Below are 25,942 nucleotides of genomic sequence, written 5' to 3' on the forward strand. Positions count from 1 at the left end.
TTTCGGAGAACTTCAATTCAATTCAATCAATCATGTGATTTTCTTTATCCAAATTGAGATTTAACGATAAAAGCCACATACGATTTAATACAAACATTTTATGCATCGCTTTATCTATGTATATTTATCCAATAAAAACGATAGATTAATAATGTAAATAATAAGATTTTTCTGTCGTTGTATAAAAGGTTCAGGTAAAGAAAGTTTTTGTAACAGGATTGAATGTTCCCAAAAGGGTCGATTTTAGGGGTTGAAAAGGGAGAAAATGAGATAGTGGGGAGAGCTACACAGCTGCTGTACTACACCAACAACGAAAAATTATTTTCCGTCTCGTTTTAAAAGGCGAGAATCGAAGAGCAATGCATCGAACATCGAAGGCGTGTTTAAAAGTGTGTTTTTAGTGCCCCGCGATCCGCGAATACGACGAGTGCGTAAGTGTGTTTTCAATGTCGTTAGTTTAAAATTAAAAAGCACGTGGAATAAAATCTAAGATTTTAAAACATTCTTTTAAACAAGGTACGTAGTGTCAATTAATTAGATTAATTCATTTTTTATTCTTTCGGCATGTTTGTTTTATTACAAAATTTCTTTATCGTTATCAAAAAAATTGTTTTGCTTTAAATAAGCTTATTTTCCTTCCGCGTTTTAAATCTGGAACATGTTTGTGTTTCAATAAAATTTTCTAGACGCATTTAATCGTTTTATTTATAAATTTGACTACGATGCAAGATTTTTTTCGGTTCATTTTTTTATTGGCGTCATTTTTCTAGGAAATGCAAGCAATGGAAAATTTTTAACTTATTCTTATCTAACACTAGCATCCTATAAACATTCAACACGTGTATTATTTTCTTTCATTATTCGAAATCGTGATCGATTAATTACACTTCGATTTGATGTTTTAATGACGTTTAATTTCTTTTATAAATTTCATTTTTAATCGTACGTTTTTTTAAGATATGTCTATTTCTAATGGTGATTTAACCAACCCAGTTAAAGAAGCAGTCGAAATGGACCCTTTGGTGGATAAACACACGCGTTTTCAAGTGAATAGAGTCACCAATAGCCCCGAGAGGGGCGAAAATTCTCTTATCGTTGATATTAAAGAGGATGACGACGAGGAGGTTTTGGCGTATTCAATTTCGGATCGAACCCGATTGAATTCCGATTCCGATACGAAATATGGAAAAAGTTTCAGGTATGCCATAAAAATGTTTATTAAAGTTATCGGTAATTTTCCAATACCCTTCGACAAGAGATAAAAAAATAAGAACTTACCTAGTATATTGGTTAATGCATAATTTATAATCGGTATGTAGGTTGTATTAACGGTATTTTATTTTAAATGTATGGGTAACACGTTTTAATTGTTCAAATAGGAAATACCGTGGTTAATTTACTGTTATAAACGGAAAAAATACAAATGTCACTTTGACATTTCAAAACTTAAAAAGTTAGGTTATTTTAATGGCGAATTAGATCTTAATTCTGATTGGAGCAATTTTGGTTGTCTTAGCAACCAACTCATTTCATAGAATTATGACAGTTTAAAAGTCTAACCTAAAAATTTTTTTTTAACCTAATAATTTAATAACTTTAATAGTGTTATTCTTTTTTATATCTCAAATTATCCTCTAAATCGAATAATTTTCGTAAACTCAAGCATTTTACCACGTTTCAAATGTGTTTTTCTCTTTATGTGTATGTCGAATTTCCTAAAGAATTAACTATTTGAATCTGTTCTGTAAGGAAACTCTTTTAGTGTTAGTTCTAGTGATATTGCTACTTTATCTAGCGCTGAATAACAATTAGAACCAAGACTAAATCTAGAACTATTAACATAACTTAAGAGAACTTAAAGGCTCGTACAGACACGTTTAGTAATTTAATCGAGTAGCGAGTAGCACTTACCGCTGGAACTTTTACTAAATAGCAACTATCCACATTTAATACGCTCAAGACACTTTAGTGGTACTCAATAAAGTATAATTCACATGCTTATAGAGAAAATTGAAGGAGAAGTAAAAAAACACTTTTTCTCTAATTTAAATGGTAATTTTATATTTTATATTTCGTTTTATAACCTCAATTTTAGCAACGTATTTTTGAAGAAATGTTTTTCTCAGATAATTCAATATATTTACATCGCTTCTCATTATTTATTTCCATGTGGTCCAATTAATTGACGTTGTGTTTGAAGATGACTCCAAGTCGAAACACGTGTAACACATAAAACTTCTTTTAAGGCCAAAAACCTGGTTTTTGATTTCCTATTCTTCTAAATTGTAACGATGAATCTGGAGAAAGAACTAGCAATCTACAGAAGATGTGTCTGAAAACCTTAATAAGCGTATGTGGGTTAGAAAGTGGATAGGAAGAAGAATTTCATTGGGGATATCAAATGCTCTTCTATTACTACCTCTTAACACATCATCCAGTATTTGAAACCATTTTATGGATGGAAAATAAACAGTATCGGCACCAGATCCAGATTTTATAGAATCCTTAATTTTTTTTGCTCCTATGAATGTCGATCTAGTATTTTTTATTTTTAATTTTATCTCCTTTTCTGCAAAACCTGGGATATTCATAACCTTTTTCAAATCTTCATAAGCTTTTTGTTTTGCTAACCTGTCTTTATAAGTAACACTTTTAATATGCCATAAACATTCACGTTTAACATTTTTACTAACAAACTTGACAGTAGTGTTTTGGCTCCATCGCCCCGATACATTATACTACATATTGCTAATTCACTAAACTAAATTTATGCGTTCGCACGTGTTTAGTGGCAGTTGTAAGTAGTGGGGGTACACTACTCGACTAAATCGTTTTACTAAACTACTCGACTAAATTACTAAACGTGTCTGTACAAGCCTTAAGAGACGCAGGGCTAAACCTGAAGCTTTCTAGTTGTAGATCTAATGTTAGTTCTAGTGGCAGTGTAAGTGTAAAACTAGAACTAACACTAGAGCTAGAACTAGAATCATTTGGGTTTAGCCATCTTGAGAAACGTGCGGCTAAACCCAAATGTTTCTAGTTCTAGGTCTAATGTTAGTTCTAGTGACATTGCAAGAGTAACAATAACACAAGACCTAAAACTAGAATCATTTGGGTTTAGCCGTCTTGAGAGACGTGCGGCTAAACCCAAATAATTCTAGTTCTAGGTATAGTATTAGTTCTAGTGACAGTGCAAATGTAAAACTAGAACTAACACAAGACCTAGAACTAGAGTCATTTGGGTTTAGCCGTCTTGAGAGACGTGCGGCTAAACCCAAATGTTTCTAGTTCTAGGTCTAATGCCAGTTCTAGTGACATTGCAAGTGTAACACTAACACAAGACCTAAAACTAGAATCATTTGGCTTTAGCCGTCTTGAGAGACATGCGGCTAAACCCAAATAATTCTAGTTCTAGGTATCACTAACTCATTTGGGTTTAGCCGCACGTCTTCAGACTAGTTCCTAAAAATAAAGTTGGTATGATTTTTTAAAGTTTAACAAAGATTTTCAATTTCTGCTACTATTAAACATTGATGTTTTTCGATTTTACAAAAAAACTTTATCATCAAAAGTATTACTTATTATGCATAAAAACAAAGATCAAAGTTTAAGCTTTAATTTCATAAAAAAATCATTTCTTAGTTCCTAAAAATAAAGGCAGTATGATTTTTTAAAGTTTAACAAAGATTTTCAATTTCTGCTACTATTAAACATTGATGTTTTTCGATTTTACAAAAAAACTTTATCATAAAACGTATTACTTATTATGCATAGAAGCAAAGATCAAAGTTTAAGCTTTAATTTAAAAAAAATCATTTCTTAGTTCCTAAAAATAAAGTCGGTATGATTTTTTAAAGTTTAGCAAAGATTTTAAATTTCTACTACAATTAAACTTTGATGTTTTTCGGTTTAAAAAAAAAACTTTATCATAAAACGTATTACTTATTATGCATAGAAGCAAAGATCAAAGTTTAAGCTTTAATTTCATAAAAAAATCATTTCTTGATTCCTAAAAATAAAGTCGGTATGATTTTTTAAAGTTTAACAAAGATTTTCTATTTCTGCTACTATTAAACATTGATGTTTTTCGATTTTGCAAAAAAACTTTATCATAAAACGTATTACTTATTATGCATAGAAGCAAAGATCAAAGTTTAAGCTTTAATTTCATAAAAAAATCATTTCTTGATTCCTAAAAATAAAGTCGGTATGATTTTTTAAAGTTTAACAAAGATTTTCAATTTTTACTACAATTAAACATTGATGTTTTTCGATTTTACAAAAAAACTTTATCATAAAACGTATTACTTATTATGCATAGAAGCAAAGATCAAAGTTTAAGTTTTAATTTAATAAAAAAATCATTTCTTAGTTCCTAAAAATAAAGTCGGTATAAATTTTTAAAGTATGACAAAGTTTTTCGATTTCTGCTACAATTTAACATAGACGTTTTTCGATTTTACAAAAAAACTTTATCATAAAATGTATTACTTATTATGCATAGAAACAAAGATCAAAGTTTAAGCTTTAATTTAATAAAAAAATCATTTCTTAGTTCCTAAAAATAAAGTTGGTATGATTTTTTAAAGTTTAACAAAGATTTTCAATTTCTGCTGCTATTAAACATTGATGTTTTTCGATTTTACAAAAAAACTTTATCATAGAACGTATTACTTATTATGCATAGAAGCAAAGATCAACGTTTAAGCTTTAATTTAACAAAAAAATCATTTCTTCGTTCCTAAAAATAAAGCCGGTATGTTAGTTCTAGTTTTAATTATTATGCAACGCTAAACCAAGAACTAGAATCATTTGGGTTTAGCCGTCTTGAGAGACGTGCGGCTAAACCCAAATGATTCTAGTTCTAGTATTAGTTCTAGTGACAGTACAAGTGTAAAACTAGAACTAACACTATACCTAGAACTAGAATCATTTGGGTTTTGACAGTACAAGTGTAAAACTAGAACTAATACTATACCTAGAACTAGAATCATTTGGGTTTAGCCGTCTTGAGAGACGTGCGGCTAAACCCAAATGATTCTAGTTCTAGGTATAGTGTTAGTTCTGGTGACAGTGCAAGTGTAAAACTAGAACTAACACTAGACCTAGAACTAGAATCATTTGGGTTTAGCCGTCTTGAGAGACGTGCGGCTAAACCCAAATGATTCTAGTTCTAGTATCAGTTCTAGTGACAGTACAAGTGTAAAACTAGAACTAACACTATACCTAGAACTAGAATCATTTGGGTTTTGACAGTACAAGTGTAAAACTAGAACTAATACTATACCTAGAACTAGAATCATTTGGGTTTAGCCGCACGTCTCTCAAGACGGCTAAACCCAAATGATTCTAGTTCTAGGTATAGTATTAGTTCTAGTGACAGTACAAGTGTAAAACTAGAACTAACACTATACCTAGAACTAGAATCATTTGGGTTTTGACAGTACAAGTGTAAAACTAGAACTAATACTATACCTAGAACTAGAATCATTTGGGTTTAGCCGTCTTGAGACACGTGCGGCTAAACCCAAATGATTCTAGTTCTAGGTATAGTGTTAGTTCTAGTGACAGTGCAAGTGTAAAACTAGAACTAACACTAGACTTAGAACTAGAATCATTTGGGTTTAGCCGTCTTGAGAGACGTACGGCTAAATCCAAATGATTCTAGGTATAGTGTTAGTTCTAGTGACAGTGCAAATGTAAAACTAGAACTAACACTACACGTAGAACTAGAAACATTCTGGTTTAGCCGCACGTCTCTCAAGACGGCTAAACCCGAATGATTCTAGTTCTAGGTATAGTGTTAGTTCTAGTGACAGTATTTTTGAAGACGCACGGCTAAACCCGAAACTTTCTAGTTCTAGGTCTAGTGTTAGTTCTAGTTTTAATTGATATTCAGCGCTAGATTGTTATATATTTTTATTGAACAACTTGAAAGATTAAATATACGAATTAGAAAAGTACATTTCTAATTTTTTCTTTAGAGTTGAAATTCAACTAATATCTCCCTAACTTAAAGTTTTTTCCGCACCCTTAGCAATTCGAGTTATGGAAATTTCACAATAATTAATAATTTTTTTAGGCATTTTACCAGAGAAGCACTTCCCCGATTAGATAATTACCGAAATATCATGTCTTTACAAGCGGCGAATCGTCCAACTTTGGATGAATTGCACAACGCAACTTTACCGAACAAAGTAAGTAAAAAATTTTAATTAAAAACAAAAATGACTCAACTCTAACTCCGTTAAACCCACACACACACCTTAATAAATAAAGATTAATTTGTTTCCGTTTCATTGCATTTCATCACGTTACCAATTTGACCTTAAAAATGATACAATTTCCACAATCTAAAAGATTAATTACATATCACATTTATATAATTTATTTATTTTTTAGATGCAAACACCAACTCATGAAAAAAATGGTTTACCAATATCCGAAGGACAATTAAAATTCGGTTGGATTCAAGGCGTTTTAGTAAGATGTCTTTTAAATATATGGGGAGTGATGCTGTTTTTAAGACTTTCTTGGGTTGTTGCTCAAGCGGGTGTCGGCGAAAGTATTTTATTAATTCTAACCACGACATGTGTAACCGCGATAACATCGTTATCCATGTCCGCTATAAGCACAAATGGTGTTATAAAAGGTGGCGGAACTTATTATATGATTTCGCGAAGTTTAGGCCCTGAATTTGGGGGCTCAATCGGATTAATATTTTCTTTGGCTAACGCTGTTGCGTGCGCTATGTACGTTGTTGGTTTTTGCGAAGCGTTACAAGATCTTCTCGGCACATTTAACGTAAAAATCGTCGATGGAAACGTTCAAGATATTCGAATAATCGGGGCGATTACTTTGGTGGTGATCACCGGGATTGTTATTTTTGGGTTAAAATGGGAAGCGAAAGCGCAAAATGTTTTATTAGTTATTTTATTGGTGGCTATTGTTGATTTCTTTATTGGGAGCTTAATTGGGCCCAAAAATGAGCACGATATTCAAAGAGGATTTATTGGATATAACGGTAAGTAAATGTTTTTGTTATGTACATTTTTAATTAGTTAATTTTTTTTTAGTGAGCTTATTTAATGAAAATTTTTTCCCGGATTATCGCGTATTCGAGGGTGTTCATCACAATTTCTTTTCGGTTTTTGCGATATTTTTTCCTGCGGCAACTGGAATTTTAGCAGGGGCAAATATTTCCGGCGATTTAAGAGTGAGTTATATAACATCATAAAAATAAGTCGTAAAATAAAAAAAAAAAATCGAAAACGAAACAATCCGTTCCGTTTTTTATTAAGTCTCAATACGCTTTGAGTTCACCTCTATTGTTCATAGCTGACTAATAACGGAAGCTATGAATCAGCCCAACTTAATGATTTTTTTCGTTCTATTTTAGGATCCTCAAAAAGCTATTCCTAAGGGAACACTTCTCTCAATCCTTTTAACGAGTTTATCGTATATTTTAATCGCTATAGTTTGCGGTTTTACTGTAATGAGAGAAAACATCGTTTGCGAAAATTCAACTGGGGTTGCAGAAATGATTTTAGACAACTTTACACAAAATGGAACTTGTCATGTTTATGGATCCCATCACAGCTTTCAAGTAACTAGTATATTAAAAAACAAGTTTCGTAAGACACGCTTGAAATGCACGAATTTTTAATGAATGAGTGCTTTAAGTCTTATGAAACGTGTTTTTTATGCTATTTTTTTGTAATTCGCGTTTTTATCCTTTTTTTTAACATAAATAGGTATGTAGCAGTTGATAACACCGTAACACTTGTAAATAGAAATTTGAATTGACAATTAGAAATTGTTAAAACCCAAAATAAGAGAAATTGCTCAGAGTTCAATGTCCTCATCATTGTGGACCTTGTTTTCGATACTAAGAACGCGCTTAAACATCCATGATTCCGTCATCACATACATTAAAATTCCATGATACATTAAAATAACTCTCAGTTGTCAATGTCAACTTTAATTTTATTATTATATTCGTAATCTTCATAAAATAACCTTTAAAGTGAGTCCAAACACGACGCATTTATTTCAAAAAACAAAAAAGTTCGAACTGTCAACTATTAATTTTGACATATTTGTAATCGTCGTGAAAAATCCTTTAAAATGAGTCCAAACTCGACATATTTAACTTTCATATTAATGGAGATACAATTACTTCCGGTTTGAAAAGTCAACGTCAATTTTGACATATTTGTCATCTTCATTAAAAAACCTTTAAAATGAGTCCAAAGATGATGCATTTATCTCAAAAAACAAAAAAGTTGGAATAAAAAACATTAAACCTGAAGTTGGCAACAATGAAGATAGCAATTTAATTCTTAAATATTAATACCAACCTAAATTTTTGATTTTTTTTTATTATAATTTTGTTTTTGTGTGAAATATTAAGACATTTTATAAAAATTAAGAATATGTCAAAATGACATTGACATTTCAAATCGGAAGTTGCTTATATCTCGAGTAATATTGGAATTAAACGTATTATGTTTGGACTCATTTTAAAGGATTATTCACGACGATTACAAATATGTCAAAATTGACGTTGACATTTTCAACCGGAAGTTGACCATAACTCCATTAATATTGAAGATAAATATGTCGTGTTTGTACTCATTTTAAAGGATTTTTAATGAAGATTACAAATATGTCAAAATTGAGGTTGACATTTTAAACCTGAAGTTAGTTATCATATAATAGACAAATGGACAACTTCATGGTGTTCTTTCATGATGTATTCTTTATTAAAAAAACCTTTAAAATGAGCCCAAACACGACGCACTTATCTCAAAAAACAAAAAAGTTAGAATAAAAAACATTACACCCGAAGTTAGCAACAATGAAGATAGCAATTTCATTTTTAAATATTAATACCAATCTTCATTTTTGTTTTTTTTTTATTAAATTTCTTGTTTTTGTGACAAATATTAAGACATTTTGTAAAAATTAAGAATATGTCAAAATGACATTGACATTTCAAATCGGAAGCTGCTGATATTGGAATTAAACGTATCATGTTCGGACTTATTTTAAAGTATTTTTCAAGTCGATTACAAATATGTCAAAATTGACGTTGACATTCTTAACCGGAAGTTGACCATAACTTCATTAATATTGAAGATAAATATGTCGTGTTTGTACTCATTTTAACGGATTTTTAATGAAGATTACAAATATGTCAAAATTGAGGTTGACATTTTAAACCTGAAGTTAGTTATCATATAACAGAAGATAATCTAGTGTTAGTCACTTTTCCACACTTTCTTTTTATTTTTAACGTCTTTTTTGGGTCATTTCACATTGATTAAAGAAAAATCGTCGATTTTTAAGCCACATGATTTAATTATACCTAAATTCTATATAAAATAGAAACCAGATGAAAAGTACAAAATCAAACTCTAGACAATTTTCTTCAAACATTTTTACACGAAATATCATTTTGATTGATTTTGATTTTTGTAGTTAAATTTATGCCACGATTTACAGAAACACCTGTATAATCGTAAAACGACTGACCAAGCGGATTCTGTACTTGTGATGGCTGTTATCAGTGTTCTGTGTTATTATTATATTCGTAATCTTCATAAAATAACCTTTAAAATGAGTCCAAAGATGACGCATTTATCACAAAAAACCAACAAGTTCGAACTTTCAACTATTAATTCTGACATATTTGTCAACTTCATAAAAAATCCTTTAAAATGAGTCCAAACTCGACATATTTAACTTTGATATTAATGGAGATACAATCACTTCCAGCAATTTAATTTTTAAATATTAATACCAACCTTAATAGTGTTATGGTCAACTTCCGGTTAAGAACGTCACCGTCAATTTTGACATACATATTTGTAATCGTCGTAAAAAATTCTTTAAAATAAAGTCCAAACGTGATACGTTTAATTCCAATATTACTCGAGATATAAGCAACTTCCGGTTTGAAATGTCAATGTCATATTGACATATTCTTAATTTTTGTAAAATATCTTAATATTTGTCACAAAAATAAAATATAATAAAAATAAAGGTTGGTATTAATATTTAAAAATTAAATTGCTATCTTCATTGTTGCTAACTTCGGGTTTAAAAGTTAGAACAAAAAGCATTTTATTCTAACTTTTTTGTTTTTTGAGATAATTTTTGAGATCTTTGGACTCATTTTAAAGATTTTTTAATGAAGATTACAAATATGTCAAAATGACATTGACATTTCAAACCGGAAGTGATTGTATTTCCATTAATATCAAAGATAAATAAGTCGTGTTTGTACTCATTTTAAAGGATTTTTCACGACGATTACAAATATGTCAAAATTGACGTTGACATTTGAGGTTGTTTAGTTGTGAATTAAATAAAATATATCCTTATAACCTCTTTTTAAGGATAAATATACAAAACGTGTTTCCAATTGAGGTTGTTTAGTTGTGAATTAAATAAAATATATCCTTATAACCTCTTTTTAAGGATAAATATACAAAACGTGTTTCGTTATGAAAGTGATGGAAATGAACTGAAGTTTTATTAAAATGTAAACAATAATAAATTTTCATGATAACGCCATGGTATAATGATTTTACAAATATTTTAATTTAACATCAGGTGGGTTCTGTGACGGTAACGCCACAACATTCTTAACCAGAAGTTCGTTATCATAATATACAGTGTGACCCATTTGAAAGCGGTACACCCTCGAAAAATCTGTGTTTAATACCGGATTTTTGCCCATTATGTATGGAATATTGTATATATCTTGGTAAGTATCAACTTTATAAAAAAATATTTTATACAAAACTTGTTTAATATTTTATTTTTAAATGGCAATGTACTCTTTCGTTAGGCTCATTTTCTTTCTCTTTACGAAAACGTAAAATTTAAGTACCCTTATATCAGAAAATTTTTGAAAAAAATGTAAAAATTGTTTATTAAGAAAATTTAACTAATAACATTAATCTAGATATCCGAGATCGTCAAGTACCTCGAATTATGGGAGATGTACACTAATTTTTCGTTTATTTCTTTTATTTTGTATGTAAATTAAATGTACGGTAATAATTCGAGGTACTTGACGATCTCGGATATCGAGATTAATGTTATCGATTTATTTTTATTAATAAACAATTTGTACAATTTTTTCAAACATTCTCTGATGTAAGGGTACAAAAATTTTACGTCATCGTAAAGAGAAAAGTAATTTCTATCAAATGAACCTAACGAAAGGGTACATTGCCATTTAAAAAAATTCAAGTGTTATTCGTTACTCATTTGTTTTCTGAATTAAAAACAATTAAATGCAGTCTTATTATGGCAAATAAAATATTAAACAACTTTTGTATAAAATGGTTTCTTATAAAGTCAACATTTACCGAGATATATACTATATTCCATACATAATGGACACCCTGTATTTTTAATTATCTGTAACGGTGTTAATTTCTAACAATTTTTGATGAAATTTGGTATATGCTCATTCCAATGTCACCAACTTAAACTGGTTCCATAAAATGTTACTAAAATCTCATTACAGCATCGGATGCTGTAAGGCGTCTCATTACACCACCCGTTTTAGTACTGTAATAAATTTCATTACCGTCGCGAATTACAAAAAAGTTTTTTATGATTATTAATAATTAAATTTTTCAGGTTATCGAATTGGTTTCATATTTTGGCCCATTAATTTACGCGGGATGTTTCGCGGCTACTTTATCATCAGCTTTGGCTTCTTTAGTATCAGCACCGAAAGTATTTCAAGCTTTGTGCGAAGATAAATTGTATCCATACATATTTTGGTACGCAAAGGGGTACGGCCAAAACAACGAACCCGTTCGAGGGTACATTTTAACGTTCGTTATTGCGATGGGATTTATTTTAATCGGAGAATTGAACTTAATCGCCCCGTTAATTTCGAATTTCTTCTTAGCCGCGTACATGTTAATCAATTTCTCTACATTCCATGCCTCTTTAGCTAAACCGGTCGGTTGGAGACCTACCTTTAAATATTATAATATGTGGTTGAGTTTATTGGGGGCGATAATGTGCGTTTTGGTGATGTTTTTGATTTCGTGGTGGACCGCTTTAATAACATTCGCGGCCGTTTTGGCTCTATATCTAATTGTGTCGATAAGAAAACCCGCTGTTAATTGGGGATCAACAACTCAAGCCCAAATTTATAAAAACGCACTTCAAGCTGTGCATCAATTAAACTCGGTTGAGGATCATGTTAAAAATTATCGGCCACAAATTTTAGTTTTATCTGGAATGCCAAGCGCTCGCCCTGCTTTAGTGGAAATCGCACATTTATTAACTAAAAATATTTCAATGTTAGTTTGTGGCCATATTAACGCAGTAAGTTAAAAAAAATACCCATTATACATCTAAATTAAATTTTGATGTTTATTTATTAATTTAGAGCCCTTTACACCAAAGAATAAGAAATTTGTTAAATTACAAAGCAAACAGTTGGTTGAGAGCTTTAAAAATAAAAGCTTTTTATATGCAAGTTGATGGGTTATCATTTGAAGAAGGTGCAAGGGCTTTATTAAAAGCGTCTGGAATTGGGAAATTAAGACCGAACATTTTATTAATGGGACATAAATCGGATTGGCAAAAATGCCCAAAAGAAGATTTAGATCAATATTTCGAAGTTTTGCAGTAAATATATCAAAAGAAATCACCTCAATTATTTTAATAATAATTTTTTTAGTACATCATTCGATTTACATTTAAGTGTTGGAATTCTTCGTATGCAAAACGGTTTAGATTTTAGCGAAAAAACTGAAGACGGTGATAATCTCCCAAGAAACGCTTCATACAGTCAAATATCGCAAGCAAGCAGTAACAGCGATATTTACATCCCGGAAACTCCGCGATCTCGTACTAAAGAGAACACAATCAGTACTTGTCCTAATCCAGAGGAAGAGGATGGATTAAAAAAGAAAAATTCGGTTACAGATGAAGGTGGTGATGATGAAGAAGAATCGATTACGAAAGATAAATTGGAAAGGATGTTTCCGTTCCAAAGGAAACAGAAAAAAACGGGAACGATTGATGTTTGGTGGTTGTACGACGATGGTGGATTAACTTTATTATTACCGTACATTATTTCAACGCGAAGGAATTGGAACCACTGCAAATTAAGAGTGTTTACTTTAGCCAATAAAAGAGATGAATTAGAAATCGAACATATGAATATGGCCAGTTTATTAAGCAAGTTTAGAATCGATTACTCGGATTTGCAGATAGTTCCAGATATTACCAATAAACCGGCTGATGAAACACAAACATTTTTCGAAGGATTAATTGAGGATTTTCGTAAACCAGATAATGGTAAATACATAATATTAAAATCTATTTTAATAATGTTTTTATTTTTAGAATTGATTACTGAATCGGAATTATTAGCAGTGAAAGATAAAACAAATAGACATATGAGATTAAGAGAGCTTTTATTAGAATATTCCCACGAAGCTAGTTTGGTGGTAATGTCATTACCAATGCCGCGTAAAAATATAGTTTCAGCTCCGCTTTATTTAGCTTGGCTGGAATTATTAACGAAAGATATGCCACCGATTTTATTGGTCCGAGGGAATCAAACGTCGGTTTTAACCTTTTATTCTTAAATGAAGGTATTTTTTATATAATACGGGTGGTTTTTTGTGTAGTACAAGTCGATGTCTTCATGCTGGACATGATCATATTAATTAATTATTCAATTTTTTTATTTTTATCTTATTGTGCACCGATTTATAGTATTTTTTACCACAATTATAATTATATCTAACCTTATTTTGTAATGTTATGTATTCTTTTTTGTAACAAAACGTTTCTGGTAATATGTTTTTCTTTCTTCTACAATACAATTTTCTGTTTAAATAAGAATAAACAAAAACATTATTACTGTTTGTATTGTTATATTCTAATAAATACAAGACTGATCTTATAATTAAGTATTTAGCTAATTGTAAATCAATAAATTAATTTTTAATAATAATTTTGTGTTAAATTGGTTGCCTAACTTCGATTATTAAAATCAAATTAACCTCGAAAAAAAAGTTTCATGCTTTTGATGTTGTAATAACATTAAGAAAGATGAAAAGGAGATTATTTTAATCGTTTTAAGATTCCGCGAAAAGTTGGAAACCAAAAAATTCGCTAATTTCGATAGAATACAAGAAGATTTAGTTTTGATGATGAATCAAGCGCAAAATTACTCACCTATCATTTCCGCACGTGGCTTCTTCGATTGCGAGTATGAAATTTTATACATTTCCTTTGAAATAGCTACCACATAAACATTAACGCTGTTACAACTTAAGTAATTATAAATTTGACGTTTAGATAACCGAAAAATGTCAAATTTAAAAGTAAGCGCGCCCTCTATGTATTAAAACGTCAAGTTTATCTAATAAAATTAATAAATAAATAAATAAATTGTATTTAATTTAATAAATAAATAAATTGTATTTAAATTAATAAATACAAGACTGATCTTATAATTAAGTATTTAGCTAATTGTAAATCAATAAATTAATTTTTAATAATAATTTTGTGTTAAATTGGTTGCCTAACTTCGTTTATTAAATACCCCCATTAAAATCAAATTAACCTCGAAAAAAAATTTCATGCTTTTGATGTTGTAATAACATTAAGAAAGATGAAAAGGAGATTATTTCGATCGTTTTAAGATTCCGCGAACAGTTGGAAGCCAAAAAATTCGTTAATTTGAATAGGATACATGAAGATTTAGTTTTAATGATAAATCAAGCGCAAAATTACTCACCGATCATTTCCGCACGTGGCTTTTTCGATTGCGAGTATAAAATTTTATACATTTCCTTTGAAATAGCTACCACACAAACATTAACGTTATTACAATTTAAGCAATTATAAATTTGACGTTTGGATAACCTAAAAATGTGAAATTTAAAAGTAAGCGCGCCCTCTATGTTTTAAAACGTCAAGTTTATCTAATAAAATTAATAAACAAATTGTATTTAAATTAATAAATAAATAAATTGTATTTAAATTAATAAATACAAGACCGATCTAATAATTAAGTATTTAGCTAATTGTAAATCAATAAATTCATTTTTAATAATAATTTTGTGTTAAATTGGTTGCCTAACTTCGTTTACTAAATACCCCCATTAAAATCAAATTAACCTCGAAAAAGAAGTTTCATGCTTTTGATGTTGTAATAACATTAAGAAAGATGAAAAGGAGATTATTTTAATCGTTTTAAAATTCCGCGAAAAGTTGGACACCAAAAAATTAGCTAATTTCGATAGGATACAAGAAGATTTAGTTTTGATGATGAATCAAGCGCAAAATCACTCACCGATCATTTCCGCACGTGGCTTTTTCGATGCGAGTATAAAATTTTATACATTTCCTTTGAAATAGCTACCACACAAACATTAACGCTGTTACAACTTAAGTCATTATAAATTTGACGTTTAGATAACCGAAAAATGTGAAATTTAAAAGTAAGCGCGCCCTCTATGTATTAAAACGTCAAGTTTATCTAATAAAATTAATAAATAAACAAATTGTATTTAAATTAATAAATAAATAAATTATATTTATATTAATAAATACAAGACCGATCTAATAATTAAGTATTTAGCTAATTGTAAATCAATAAATAAATTTTTTATATTTTTGTGTTAAATTGGTTGCCTAACTTCGTTTTTTAAATACCCCTCATTAAAATAAAATTAACCCCGTAATAACCAAACAAAAAGTTTCATGCTTTTATATAAACAAATACAATTTAATGTATTTCTGATGTATACAAACCACTATATCTCTCAAAACAACCCGACCCATAACAATACATAATAATGAAGGTAAAACATCCAAAAAATTTTCCTCAATTAACCCAAATATTGAATACAACATTTATATTGTTGATTCATCAACATTTTGATTCATCTTCGAGTCGATTACGTTCGAGTTATAAATGGAAATTAATCATATTATTGATTTGCCTTTCTTGGTCAACCTCCTACATTTTTACAACGCAATTAAAGGTAGCTTACGTTTATGTGAATGACGTTTTCATTGAAATATTAATAGACGCCTTAGATTCGTTGTTTATATACTTGGTAAATATCTCAATGACCGCAAATATGGGGCTCATAAATACCGATCAATTCAATGCAGCTTTAAACCAATTAATACAAGTCGATGAGATTTTGGAGATTTATCAAAAAAATGATTTCGAAAAAGGATTTGTGGTCAAATTGGTTATTGTAATTTGTTTATATTTGGGGGTAATAACAATTAACGGATGGTATTTTTATAAACAAGGTGTTTTAATTTGCTTGAATTACATGGTTGATTTTGTAGGGAAAGCTCAAGCGATATTAATAATGTTTATGATGATAACTTGTATAAATGAAGTCTCAAATCGTTTAAAAACATTAAATATCTTGCTTAAAGATCGTTTAAAAAGCGATGTTTTAAACTGGATCGAAATTGACATGAAAAATTATATCAAATCTTTCACTTTAATCTACGAATCGACTGAAAATTTTAATAAAGTCTTTGGTTGGACTATTTTATCGTACTACTTATCGTCACTTACAAGTATCTTAAAGCTCGTTAATTTCAGCTTTGAATTCAAAAAAAATACAATAACAATTCCTCAATTTCTTTTGGTGGCTTTTATGTCCACCGGAGTTACTTTGATTTTTGAATGTTGGTTCATTGGATGTTGTAGTAGCATTAAAAAAGATGGAAAGGAGATTATTTCGATCGTTTTAAGATTCCGCGAAAAGTTGGAAACCATAAAATTCGCTAATTTCGATAGGATACAAGAAGATTTAGTTTTGATGATGAACCAAGCGCAAAATTACTCACCGATCATTTCCGCACGTGGCTTTTTCGATTGCGAGTATAAAATTTTATACATTTCTTTTGAAATAGCTACCACACAAACATTAACGTTGTTACAACTTAAGTAATTATAAATTTGACGTTTAGATAACCTAAAAATGTGAAATTTAAAAGTAAGCGCGCCCTCTATGTATTAAAACGTCAAGTTTATCTAATAAAATTAAAATTTTATTTTAAATTTAAAGAAATTTCTTTTTAATTATTTATAAATTAGTAATAAAAATCTTAACTCTTATCGTACACGATTTTTTTAAATCAAAATTACAACGTTTGCAACATAACCTAAAAACAATAACATAACCTCAAAGTTAACTATCCCATTTCAAATTAATTACGAAGCTTAAGTAGCGGATATTATCAGTAGTTCGCAACAAGATATCTAACCTTTTTATGTAATGTTATGTATTCTTTTCTGTAACAAAACGTTTCTGGTAATATGTTTTTGTTCTTCTACAATACAATTTTCAGTTTAAATAAGAATATATAAAAACTTTATTACTGTTTGTATTGTTATATTCTAATAAATACAAGACTGATCTTATAATTAAGTATTCAGCTAATTGTAAATGGATAAATTAATTTTTAATAAAAATTTTGTGTTAAATTGGTTGCATAACTTCGCTTATTAAATACCCCTCATTAAAATAAAATTAAATAATAACAAAAAAGTTTCATGCTTTTGATGTTGTAATAACATCAAGAAAGATGGAAAGGAGATTATTTCGATCGTTTTAAGATTCCGCGAAAAGTTGGAAATCAAAAAATTCGGTAATTTCGATAGGATACAAGAAGATTTAGTTTTGATGACGAATCAAGCGCAAAATTACTCACCGATCATTTCCGCACGTGGCTTTTTCGATTGCGAGTATAAAATTTTACACATTTCTTTTGAAATAGCTACCACACAAATATTAACGTTGTTACAACTTAAGTAATTATAAATTTGACGTTTAGATAACCTAAAAATGTAAAATAAAAGTAAGCGCGCCCTCTATGTATTAAAACGCCAAGTTTATCTAATAAAATTAAGATTTAATCTTAAATTTAAAGAAATTTCTTTTTAATCATTTATAAATAAACGCAATTAGTAATAAAAATCTTAACTCTTATCGTACACGATTCTTTTTAATCAAAATTACAACCTTTGCACCATAACCTAAAAAACAATAACATAACCCCAAAATTAATTACTTCACTTCAAATGAAGTTTTACGAAGCTAAAGTAGCGGATATAATCCGTAGTTCGCAACGAGATGATAATTTTGTAAACGAACTCCAAAATTATTTAACATCAATCATAAAATCGTTCGGAAATCAAAATTATAATCGATTGAGAAAATTGATTCCTCCAATATCCACCGCTTGGTACTATTTGTTTACTTCCGTTTCAAATTTGCAAACGTTAGGTGAAGAATATACTGGGACGATTCGATTGGATGGTACACAAAAGATTCCCGCAAAATACTGGCAAATTTTATGGTTGATTCTATACGTTGGTGGTGAACCGATTTTAGATAGGACTTTGCAACATTTGGAGAAAAAAACCAGTAAAAATTACGAATTAAAAGATGAAGCAAGAAGATTTATTTTAAAAAACATTAAATTCGTTAAAAATAATAAAGAATTGTTTATTCGTTTACACCAAAGTTTATTTTATATAAACGGAGCTTATTATAACATTTCAAATCGATTAACAAGCATCAGATATGTAAGTAAAATCAAATTTGTAGGTTCTTTTTAAATCTTTTTTGTAGGTTTTAGTAAGGCAATGGTTACAAAATGATGCAGCAACCCAAAGTTTTAGTATTTTGGGTAAAATCTCGTTTTTCTACACCATTTTTTGTCTCATTCGTAATTATATCAATGAGGGAAACAATTTGTTAACAGAGACTTTATTCGATGTAGCTGAAAATGGGAAAATATGCGTTTTATGTACAGAGAATCGACACAATACTTGTTCAACACTTTGTGGGCACTTATTTTGTTGGACTTGTATCTTTGACAGTTTGAAGTTTCAAAAAGCTTGTCCCATTTGCAGGGAAATTATAAATCCAAGTAGAATTATATTTTTACAGAATTATTCTTAAATATTAAACATTTGTTATAAGATTAAATTTGTTGGTTTTTATACGGAAATAAAGTTTTTAAAAAAAGTAACCTGTAATTTTTTTTTTCAGCGTAACCTGCCAAAAAACAAAGAAGGGAGATAAGAGGTCAAAAATTTACCACCACTCTAGAAATAAAAGAGAATAATAAGCAGGTGTTGCCATCAGGAGAGATCTTAGAACTTATAATAAAGAGAAGATTGAACAAACTATACAGGAAAATAAAAGCTTAAAGGTTTTGCGCAGAAAACTGGGTATTGGGAGAACAGAGATAATCAAAATTAGAAACAAACATGGAAGAATAATAGCAAATAGAGCATTTTTACCAGCTGCTGTACAATAATCGGCGGGGTAAGAAAATGAAGTTAGATCCAAAACTAAACAAACTATCAGTAGAAATAGGCATTACAAAGCAAGGATCTGAAAAAATGCCAGATATTCCTCTAAGAAAGACAAGAAATAATAGAGCACCGGGAGAAGGTTCTGTGGCCTTTAATCTCATGATTTGACATATACTTCTCACGATTTTATTACAAAAATAATATAATAATTAGTGTTAATAAAATCATAGCATTTTCAACTCGAATTGTAGGTTACTGTAAATTTCTTTATTAGTTACATCTATTCGCCGCTAGATGGCGCTAGGAAATTACTAAAACTAATATTTTATTTTCTTTTAATTATATCACTTTTATATACAAACGTTGTCTAAACTATTTTACTTGAATCCTATGCCTATATGTAACACATATTATTAATATTGTATATTTATAATGTATATATTTATATACATATTTAAACAAATTTCAACATCTCACGATTTTTTATGACATGGCTATCAGAGTGTTGATTGAGAAATTGATGGAATACAATAGGCCATTGGTGGACCGTTGAGATGGGTGCGGTCTTGGGAGCATTAAGAGAATGCCGCGTCGATAATCGATACATAAAGCTATTTTTCAACATCCACAGAAAAGCGACTATAATGGTACAACTACATAATGAGACTGAACATATCCCAATTGGAAGAAGGGTAAGGCAGGGTGACACAATGTCTCCTAAACTATTTATACAGTTCTGAAATATGTATTCAAGAAGCTGGAGTGGGAGAATAAAGGCATAAATATTGACTGAAACTTACGTTTTGCGAATGATTCTGGAAATCAATACCTCTAAAACAAAATTTATGACTAATTTGGTTCCTAGCGAAAACATTGCGATGGAAAGAAATGAAATTGAACTAATGGATAAGTACACCTATCTTGGTCATGAAATTAAAATCACAAGAGACAACCAGACATGCGAACTAAGGAGGAGAGTAACCCTCTCATGGGCAGCATATGGTACCTACCAATATGTCTAAAAAGAAAAGTGTTTGATCAGTCCGACTTATGGGGCAGAAACACTGACTTTGACCATGACATCTCCCAACAGGCTTAGAACAACACAGCGTAAAATGGAAAAATCAGTGCTCGAAATGAGGACTTGCGCCGAAGAACAGGCGTTACAGAGGTCATTTCTCGCATCGCTAGACTCAAATGGAACTGGACACGTAGCACGAAGGACAGATGAAAGGTATACAAAAAGCCTGTTGGAATGGATGACATCACGAGATTTGCTAATAACTGGATCCAGGCAGCACAGGACATGAGGAAATGTTCTAAAATAGGGGAGGCCTATGTCCTGCAATGAACTCAGAGGGATGAGAACTTCTGTTATATGATAATTAACTTCAGTTTTAAAATATCAATCTCAATTTTGACATATTTGTAATCTTCATTAAAAATCCTTTAAAACGAGTACAAACAAGACATATTTATCTTCAATATTAATGAATTTATGGTCAACTTCCGGTTAAGAATGACAACATTAATTTTGACATATTTGTGATCGTAGAGAAAAATCCTTTAAAATGAGTCCAAACATGATACGTTTAATTCCAATATTACTCGAGATATAAGCAACTTCCGATTTAAAATGTCAATGTCATTTTGACATATTCTTAATTTTTATAAAATGTCTTAATATTTGTCACAAAAACTAAATATAATAAAAAAAATCAAAAAATTAAGGTTGGTATTAATATTTAAAAATTAAATTGCTATCTTCATTGTTGCTAATTTCGGATTTAATGTTTTTTATTCTAACTTTTTTGTTTTTGAGATAAGTGCGTTTTGTTTGGACTTATTTTAAAGGTTTTTTAATGAAGATGACAAATATGTCAAAGTTAACATTGACGTTTCAAACCGGAAGTGATTGTATCTCCATTAATATCAAAGTTAAATATGTCGAGATTTAAATAATTTTTATGAAGTTGACAAATATGTCAAAATAATAGTCGAAAGTTCGAACTTTTTGGTTTTTTGAGAGAAATGCGTCATGTTTGGGATCACATTGAGCTATATCGAGGTTTTAGTATAATGTCAAATTATATTGACATGTTCAATATATATCTGGTTTTAAAACTCCCGCCAAAAAATAGCTTTGTAAACGTAACTTTTCATTTTACTCCTCCGAATTAAAAAATAGCGTATAAATGAAATAAATCATCAATAATCTATGAAATTTCTACTACCATTTTTGAATAATCCGTGATTTTCTAATTTTTCGGTTGGTATTCGAATGATACGAAGTTTGTACATAACCTCAAAATTAAATTCGATTAGATTTCTTTAATAAAAATATATGGTTGTTTTAAAAACTGTTTAATAGATGTCTCTACTGTTAAAAAAACGCGAGATGAAGCAATCACTAAGAAAAATGTATGTCAAAATGTCAAGCGAGGAGAAAAATGCAGGTTATTTGCCACCTGGACAAAATGCCACACAACCCATCTTCGAAAATGTCTACGTCTACATCCGAGTGAATCAAAAAAATTAAATAATTTCACTCATTTTTATCCAAACAAAATCGGAAAACAACACCGAAAAAGACAACAAAAAAATCTTTAGATGGTATTTATCGAGTGATAACGGTACTTTTTATTTTACATTATTTTTACATAAACCAAGTGAAAGGAATCATGAAGCAAGGTACGGAGGGGATTTATTATTATTTTTTTCCAAAAATATTCTTAATTTATTTTTTATTTAGAAACGAGTAATACTTTGAAATATGTTAGTTTGGTGACTTTAACTGTACAAAATGCTTTATTGGGACTTAGTATGCGATATGCAAGAACTAGAGATGGAGATATGTTTTTATCATCAACAGGTAAAAATCACCTTTAAATTTTTAAATTTTAAAAATATATCATTTTTTAGCTGTTCTTATGTCGGAACTCGTCAAACTAATAACATGTTTATGCATCGTTTACATTCAAAGTGGAGGAATAGTCGGTTTATTAACATCGTTAAGAGACACGATAATTCACCAACCAATGGATACTTTTAAAATTTGCGTCCCATCTTTATTATACATCATCCAAAACAATTTACTTTACGTTTCTGCTTCTCATTTAGATGCAGCAACCTATCAAGTGACTTATCAAATGAAAATATTAACAACTGCAATATTCGCGGTTATTATTCTAAGAAAGCAACTTTTAAAAACGCAATGGATATCACTTTTAACACTAGTGATCGGCGTTGTTTTAGTACAATTGGCTCAAACTGGGGAAGATCCCAAACATTCGACGGAGCAAAATAAATTAATTGGATTTTTAGCGGCACTTTCAGCTTGTTGTTTATCGGGATTTGCTGGAATTTTTTTTGAAAAGATGCTAAAAAGTAGCGATATCACCGTTTGGATGAGAAACGTCCAATTAAGTTTATGTTCAATTCCATTTGGACTCCTAACTTGTTATATTTCTGATGGAAGTGTCATAAAAGAACGAGGTTTCTTCTTTGGATACGATCGATTCATACATTATTTGATTTTATTACAAGCTGGAGGTGGTTTAATTGTGGCTGTTGTTGTAAAATACGCCGATAATATCTTAAAAGGATTCGCCACATCTTTAGCTATTGTGATATCATGTATAGCTTCGGTTTACATTTTTGAATTTGTTTTAACATTTCAATTTGCAATCGGAGCGGGTTTCGTTATATTTTCAATCTTTTTATATGGATACACTCCTACTAAATCAACAGTTATTACTGCACCTGCTTATAAAGTGTAAGTTTATAATCTAATTTATACTTTTTAAAACCATTATTATAAGTATTATTATTGTATATGTTTATAAGCTTTTTGTTTTTGTAATCTGATGCGCAATAAATTTTAATTTAAATCTTAATGCATTTTTAGGCATAAGTAACCCAAAAATACAAGAAATCAAAGTATAAACCTGAAGATCAACCTACGAACAAAAAGATTTATTACAAAACATGTATTATATATTCCAATTTATTACTAATAAATATTTTACTCTGTTTAAGCTGGGTTTATACCGCAATTCAATTAAATTTCCTTTCTAAATTAAAAGGTTTAATTCAAATCATAACCTATAAAATTTATATCCGCAACCAACATTACGCCTAATTGTATCTCAAATACGAACTAAAAGATTTGTTACAAAACATGTATTATATATTCCAATTTATTATTAATAAATATTTTACTCTGTTTAAGTTGGGTTTACACCGCAATTCAATTAAATTTCCTTTCTAAATTAAAAGGATTAATTTAAATCATAACCTAAAAAATTTATATCCGCAACCAACATTACACCTAATACGAACAAAAAGATTTGTTACAAAACATGTATTATACAGGATGAGTCAGAAAGAATGGGAAATCCGAATACCGGAGACACTAGACACCTCTCCTATATACCTAACATCTCTTATACAAATGTCGGTGGTTTTCAAGGCACAAGGTCTTGAAAATTAAATTCTTATTTCGAAATTTCTTAATAATTTTGAAGCTTTTTGTACTATTAACATAAAATAGAGACAAAATGATAAGTCTAACCAGTTTCGACCCTTGGCCATCTTCGGAGACCCTAGAAATAGATTAACATCCCTCATCCTATCCATTTTACAAACAAGTTTCTTAATATTTCTTTTTCTTTTGTTAAAAAAGATTACATATCAAAGTCGATATTAGATTATTAAAGAAGATTAGATTATTAATTAAAGAACGTACTTTTTTAACAAAAGAAATATAGAGAAACTTAAGAAAAACTCAAAAATCATATGGCTTAAAAATCGACGATTTTTTTTAATCAATGTGAAATGACTTTTAAAGGTTTTTTTAATAAAGAATACATCATGAAGTTGTCCATTTGTCTATTATATAATAACTAACTTCAGGTTTAAAATGTCAACCTCAATTTTGACATATTTATAATCTCCATTAAAAATCCTTTAAAATGAGTACAAACACGACATATTTATCTTCAATATTAATGAAGTTATGGTCATCTTCCGGTTAAGAATGTAACCTCAATTTTTCCATATTTGTGATCGTCGTGAAAAATCCTTTAAAATGAGTCCACACATGATACGTTTAATTCCAATATTACTCGAGATATAAACAACTTCCGGTTTGAAATGTCAATGTCATTTTGACATATTCTTAATTTTTATAAAATATCTTAATATTTGTCACAAAAACAAAAATATAATAAAAAAAATAAAAAATTAAGGTTGGTATTAGTATTTAAAAATTAAATTGCTATCTTCTTTGTTGCTAACTTCGGGTTTAATGTTTTTTATTCTAACTTTTTTGTTTTTTGAGATAAGTGAGTCTTGTTTGGACTCATTTTAAAGAGTCTTTTTAATAAAGAATACATCATGAAAGAACACCATGAAGTTGTCAATTTGTCTATTACATGATAACATTAATAACTAACTTTAGGTTTAGAATGTCAACCTCAATTTTGACATACTTGGAATCTTCATTAAAAATCTTTTAAAATGAGTACAAACACGACATATTTATCTTCAATATTAATGAAGTTATGATCAACTTCCGGTTAAAAATGTCAACGTCAATTTTGACATATTTGTAATCGTCGTGAAAAATCCTTTAAAATGAGTCCAAACATGATACGTTTAATTCCAATATTACTCGAGATATAAGCAACTTCCGGTTTGAAATGTCAATGTCATTTTGACATATTCTTAATTTTTATAAAATATCTTAATAATTGTCACAAAAGTAAAAATATAATAAAAAAAACAAAAATTAAGGTTGGTATTAATATTTAAAAATTAAATTGCTATCTTCTTTGTTGCTAACTTCGGGTTTAATGTTTTTTATTCTAACTTTTTTGTTTTTTGAGATAAGTGCGTCTTGTTTGGACTCATTTTAAAGGATTTTTAATGAAGATGACAAATATGTCAAAATTGACGTTGACGTTTCAAACCGGAAGTGATTGTATTTCGATTAATATTAGAGACAAATATTAAACGTTAAATTAAGCGATTAAGGGTTAAATATTAGTTGAAAGTTCTACCGCTGTCGTTTATAAAATAGATAAGATGAGATAATATGCTAATCTATTTGTAGAGTCTTTAAAGATGGCCAAGGGCCGAAACTAGTTAGACTTAAATTCTATATAAAATATAAACAAACTTTTAATTTTATACTAACATCTAGAAAACGACACTGGCCAGAAATTGTAGGTTCATCTATTATATTGCAGAATGTCTTGGTGTATCTAAGTGTCGTATCTAAGTCGGTTCAGTTAAGTGATGTATAACGCGGTCCACTTAATAAATACTTTACTCTGTTTAAGTTGGGTTTATACTGCAATCCAATTCTAAATTAAAAGGATTAATTTAAATCATAACCTAAAAAATTAATATCCGCAACCAACATTACACCTAACTATATCCGAAATAAAATAGGTTATAAGATCACGCATGCGCTTACCATCCTAAATTCACTCTTCAGACACATGACTCACTGTTTTTTATCGCCGTTTTCTTCCTGTCCTTTCATTTTATATTAAAAACACAGCTGATGATCAA

General features: G+C 29.5%; 5 protein-coding genes across 7 annotated transcripts in view; 3 read left to right on the forward strand and 2 right to left on the reverse strand.

The window, feature by feature from the left end:
* The window catches only part of LOC111416443 (trypsin-7-like), a 32,109-nt gene extending 17,222 nt beyond the window's left edge, over positions 1-14,887 (reverse strand). Inside the window, exon 1 of the mRNA XM_071195532.1 lies at positions 14,798-14,887. Coding sequence (XP_071051633.1) covers positions 14,798-14,849 — 52 coding nt within the window. The 5' untranslated portion in view covers positions 14,850-14,887. The remainder of the gene's footprint in view (positions 1-14,797) is intronic.
* Positions 1-25,905, reverse strand: part of LOC111416439 (odorant receptor 7a-like) — a 35,321-nt gene extending 9,416 nt beyond the window's left edge. The window contains exon 1 of the mRNA XM_071195530.1: positions 25,845-25,905. Within this exon, the coding sequence (XP_071051631.1) occupies positions 25,845-25,871 (27 nt within the window). The 5' untranslated portion in view covers positions 25,872-25,905. The remainder of the gene's footprint in view (positions 1-25,844) is intronic.
* LOC111416437 (sodium chloride cotransporter 69) lies at positions 335-14,008 on the forward strand. Of its 3 annotated transcripts, XM_023048458.2 has the most exons (10): positions 339-516; positions 958-1,198; positions 6,083-6,197; positions 6,403-7,024; positions 7,077-7,216; positions 7,400-7,606; positions 11,662-12,363; positions 12,428-12,669; positions 12,722-13,344; positions 13,393-14,008. In XM_023048458.2, exons 2-10 carry the CDS (start codon positions 960-962, stop codon positions 13,635-13,637), a joined length of 3,135 nt encoding a protein of 1,044 aa, XP_022904226.2. In that variant the 5' UTR covers positions 339-516; positions 958-959; the 3' UTR covers positions 13,638-14,008. The 3 variants fall into 3 exon arrangements, with proteins under 3 accessions (XP_071051628.1, XP_071051629.1, XP_022904226.2); XM_071195527.1 differs by having other exon boundaries at positions 335-516; positions 12,722-14,008; XM_071195528.1 differs by having other exon boundaries at positions 335-516; positions 994-1,198; positions 12,722-14,008.
* On the forward strand, positions 18,009-19,074 carry LOC111416441 (peroxisome assembly protein 10-A-like). The gene is made up of 2 exons (XM_023048463.2): positions 18,009-18,625; positions 18,672-19,074. The coding sequence occupies exons 1-2, from the start codon at positions 18,119-18,121 to the stop codon at positions 19,002-19,004; spliced, it is 840 nt and encodes a 279-aa protein (XP_022904231.1). The 5' UTR covers positions 18,009-18,118; the 3' UTR covers positions 19,005-19,074.
* On the forward strand, positions 21,750-23,593 carry LOC111416440 (UDP-galactose transporter). Its single transcript, XM_023048462.2, has 4 exons — positions 21,750-22,054; positions 22,116-22,235; positions 22,286-23,138; positions 23,271-23,593. Exons 1-4 carry the CDS (start codon positions 22,045-22,047, stop codon positions 23,278-23,280), a joined length of 993 nt encoding a protein of 330 aa, XP_022904230.2. The 5' UTR covers positions 21,750-22,044; the 3' UTR covers positions 23,281-23,593.
* Positions 25,906-25,942: the final 37 nt, after the last annotated feature.

This window comes from Onthophagus taurus, chromosome 3, assembly GCF_036711975.1.
Source record: "Onthophagus taurus isolate NC chromosome 3, IU_Otau_3.0, whole genome shotgun sequence".
Classification (NCBI taxonomy): Eukaryota; Metazoa; Arthropoda; class Insecta; order Coleoptera; family Scarabaeidae; genus Onthophagus; species Onthophagus taurus.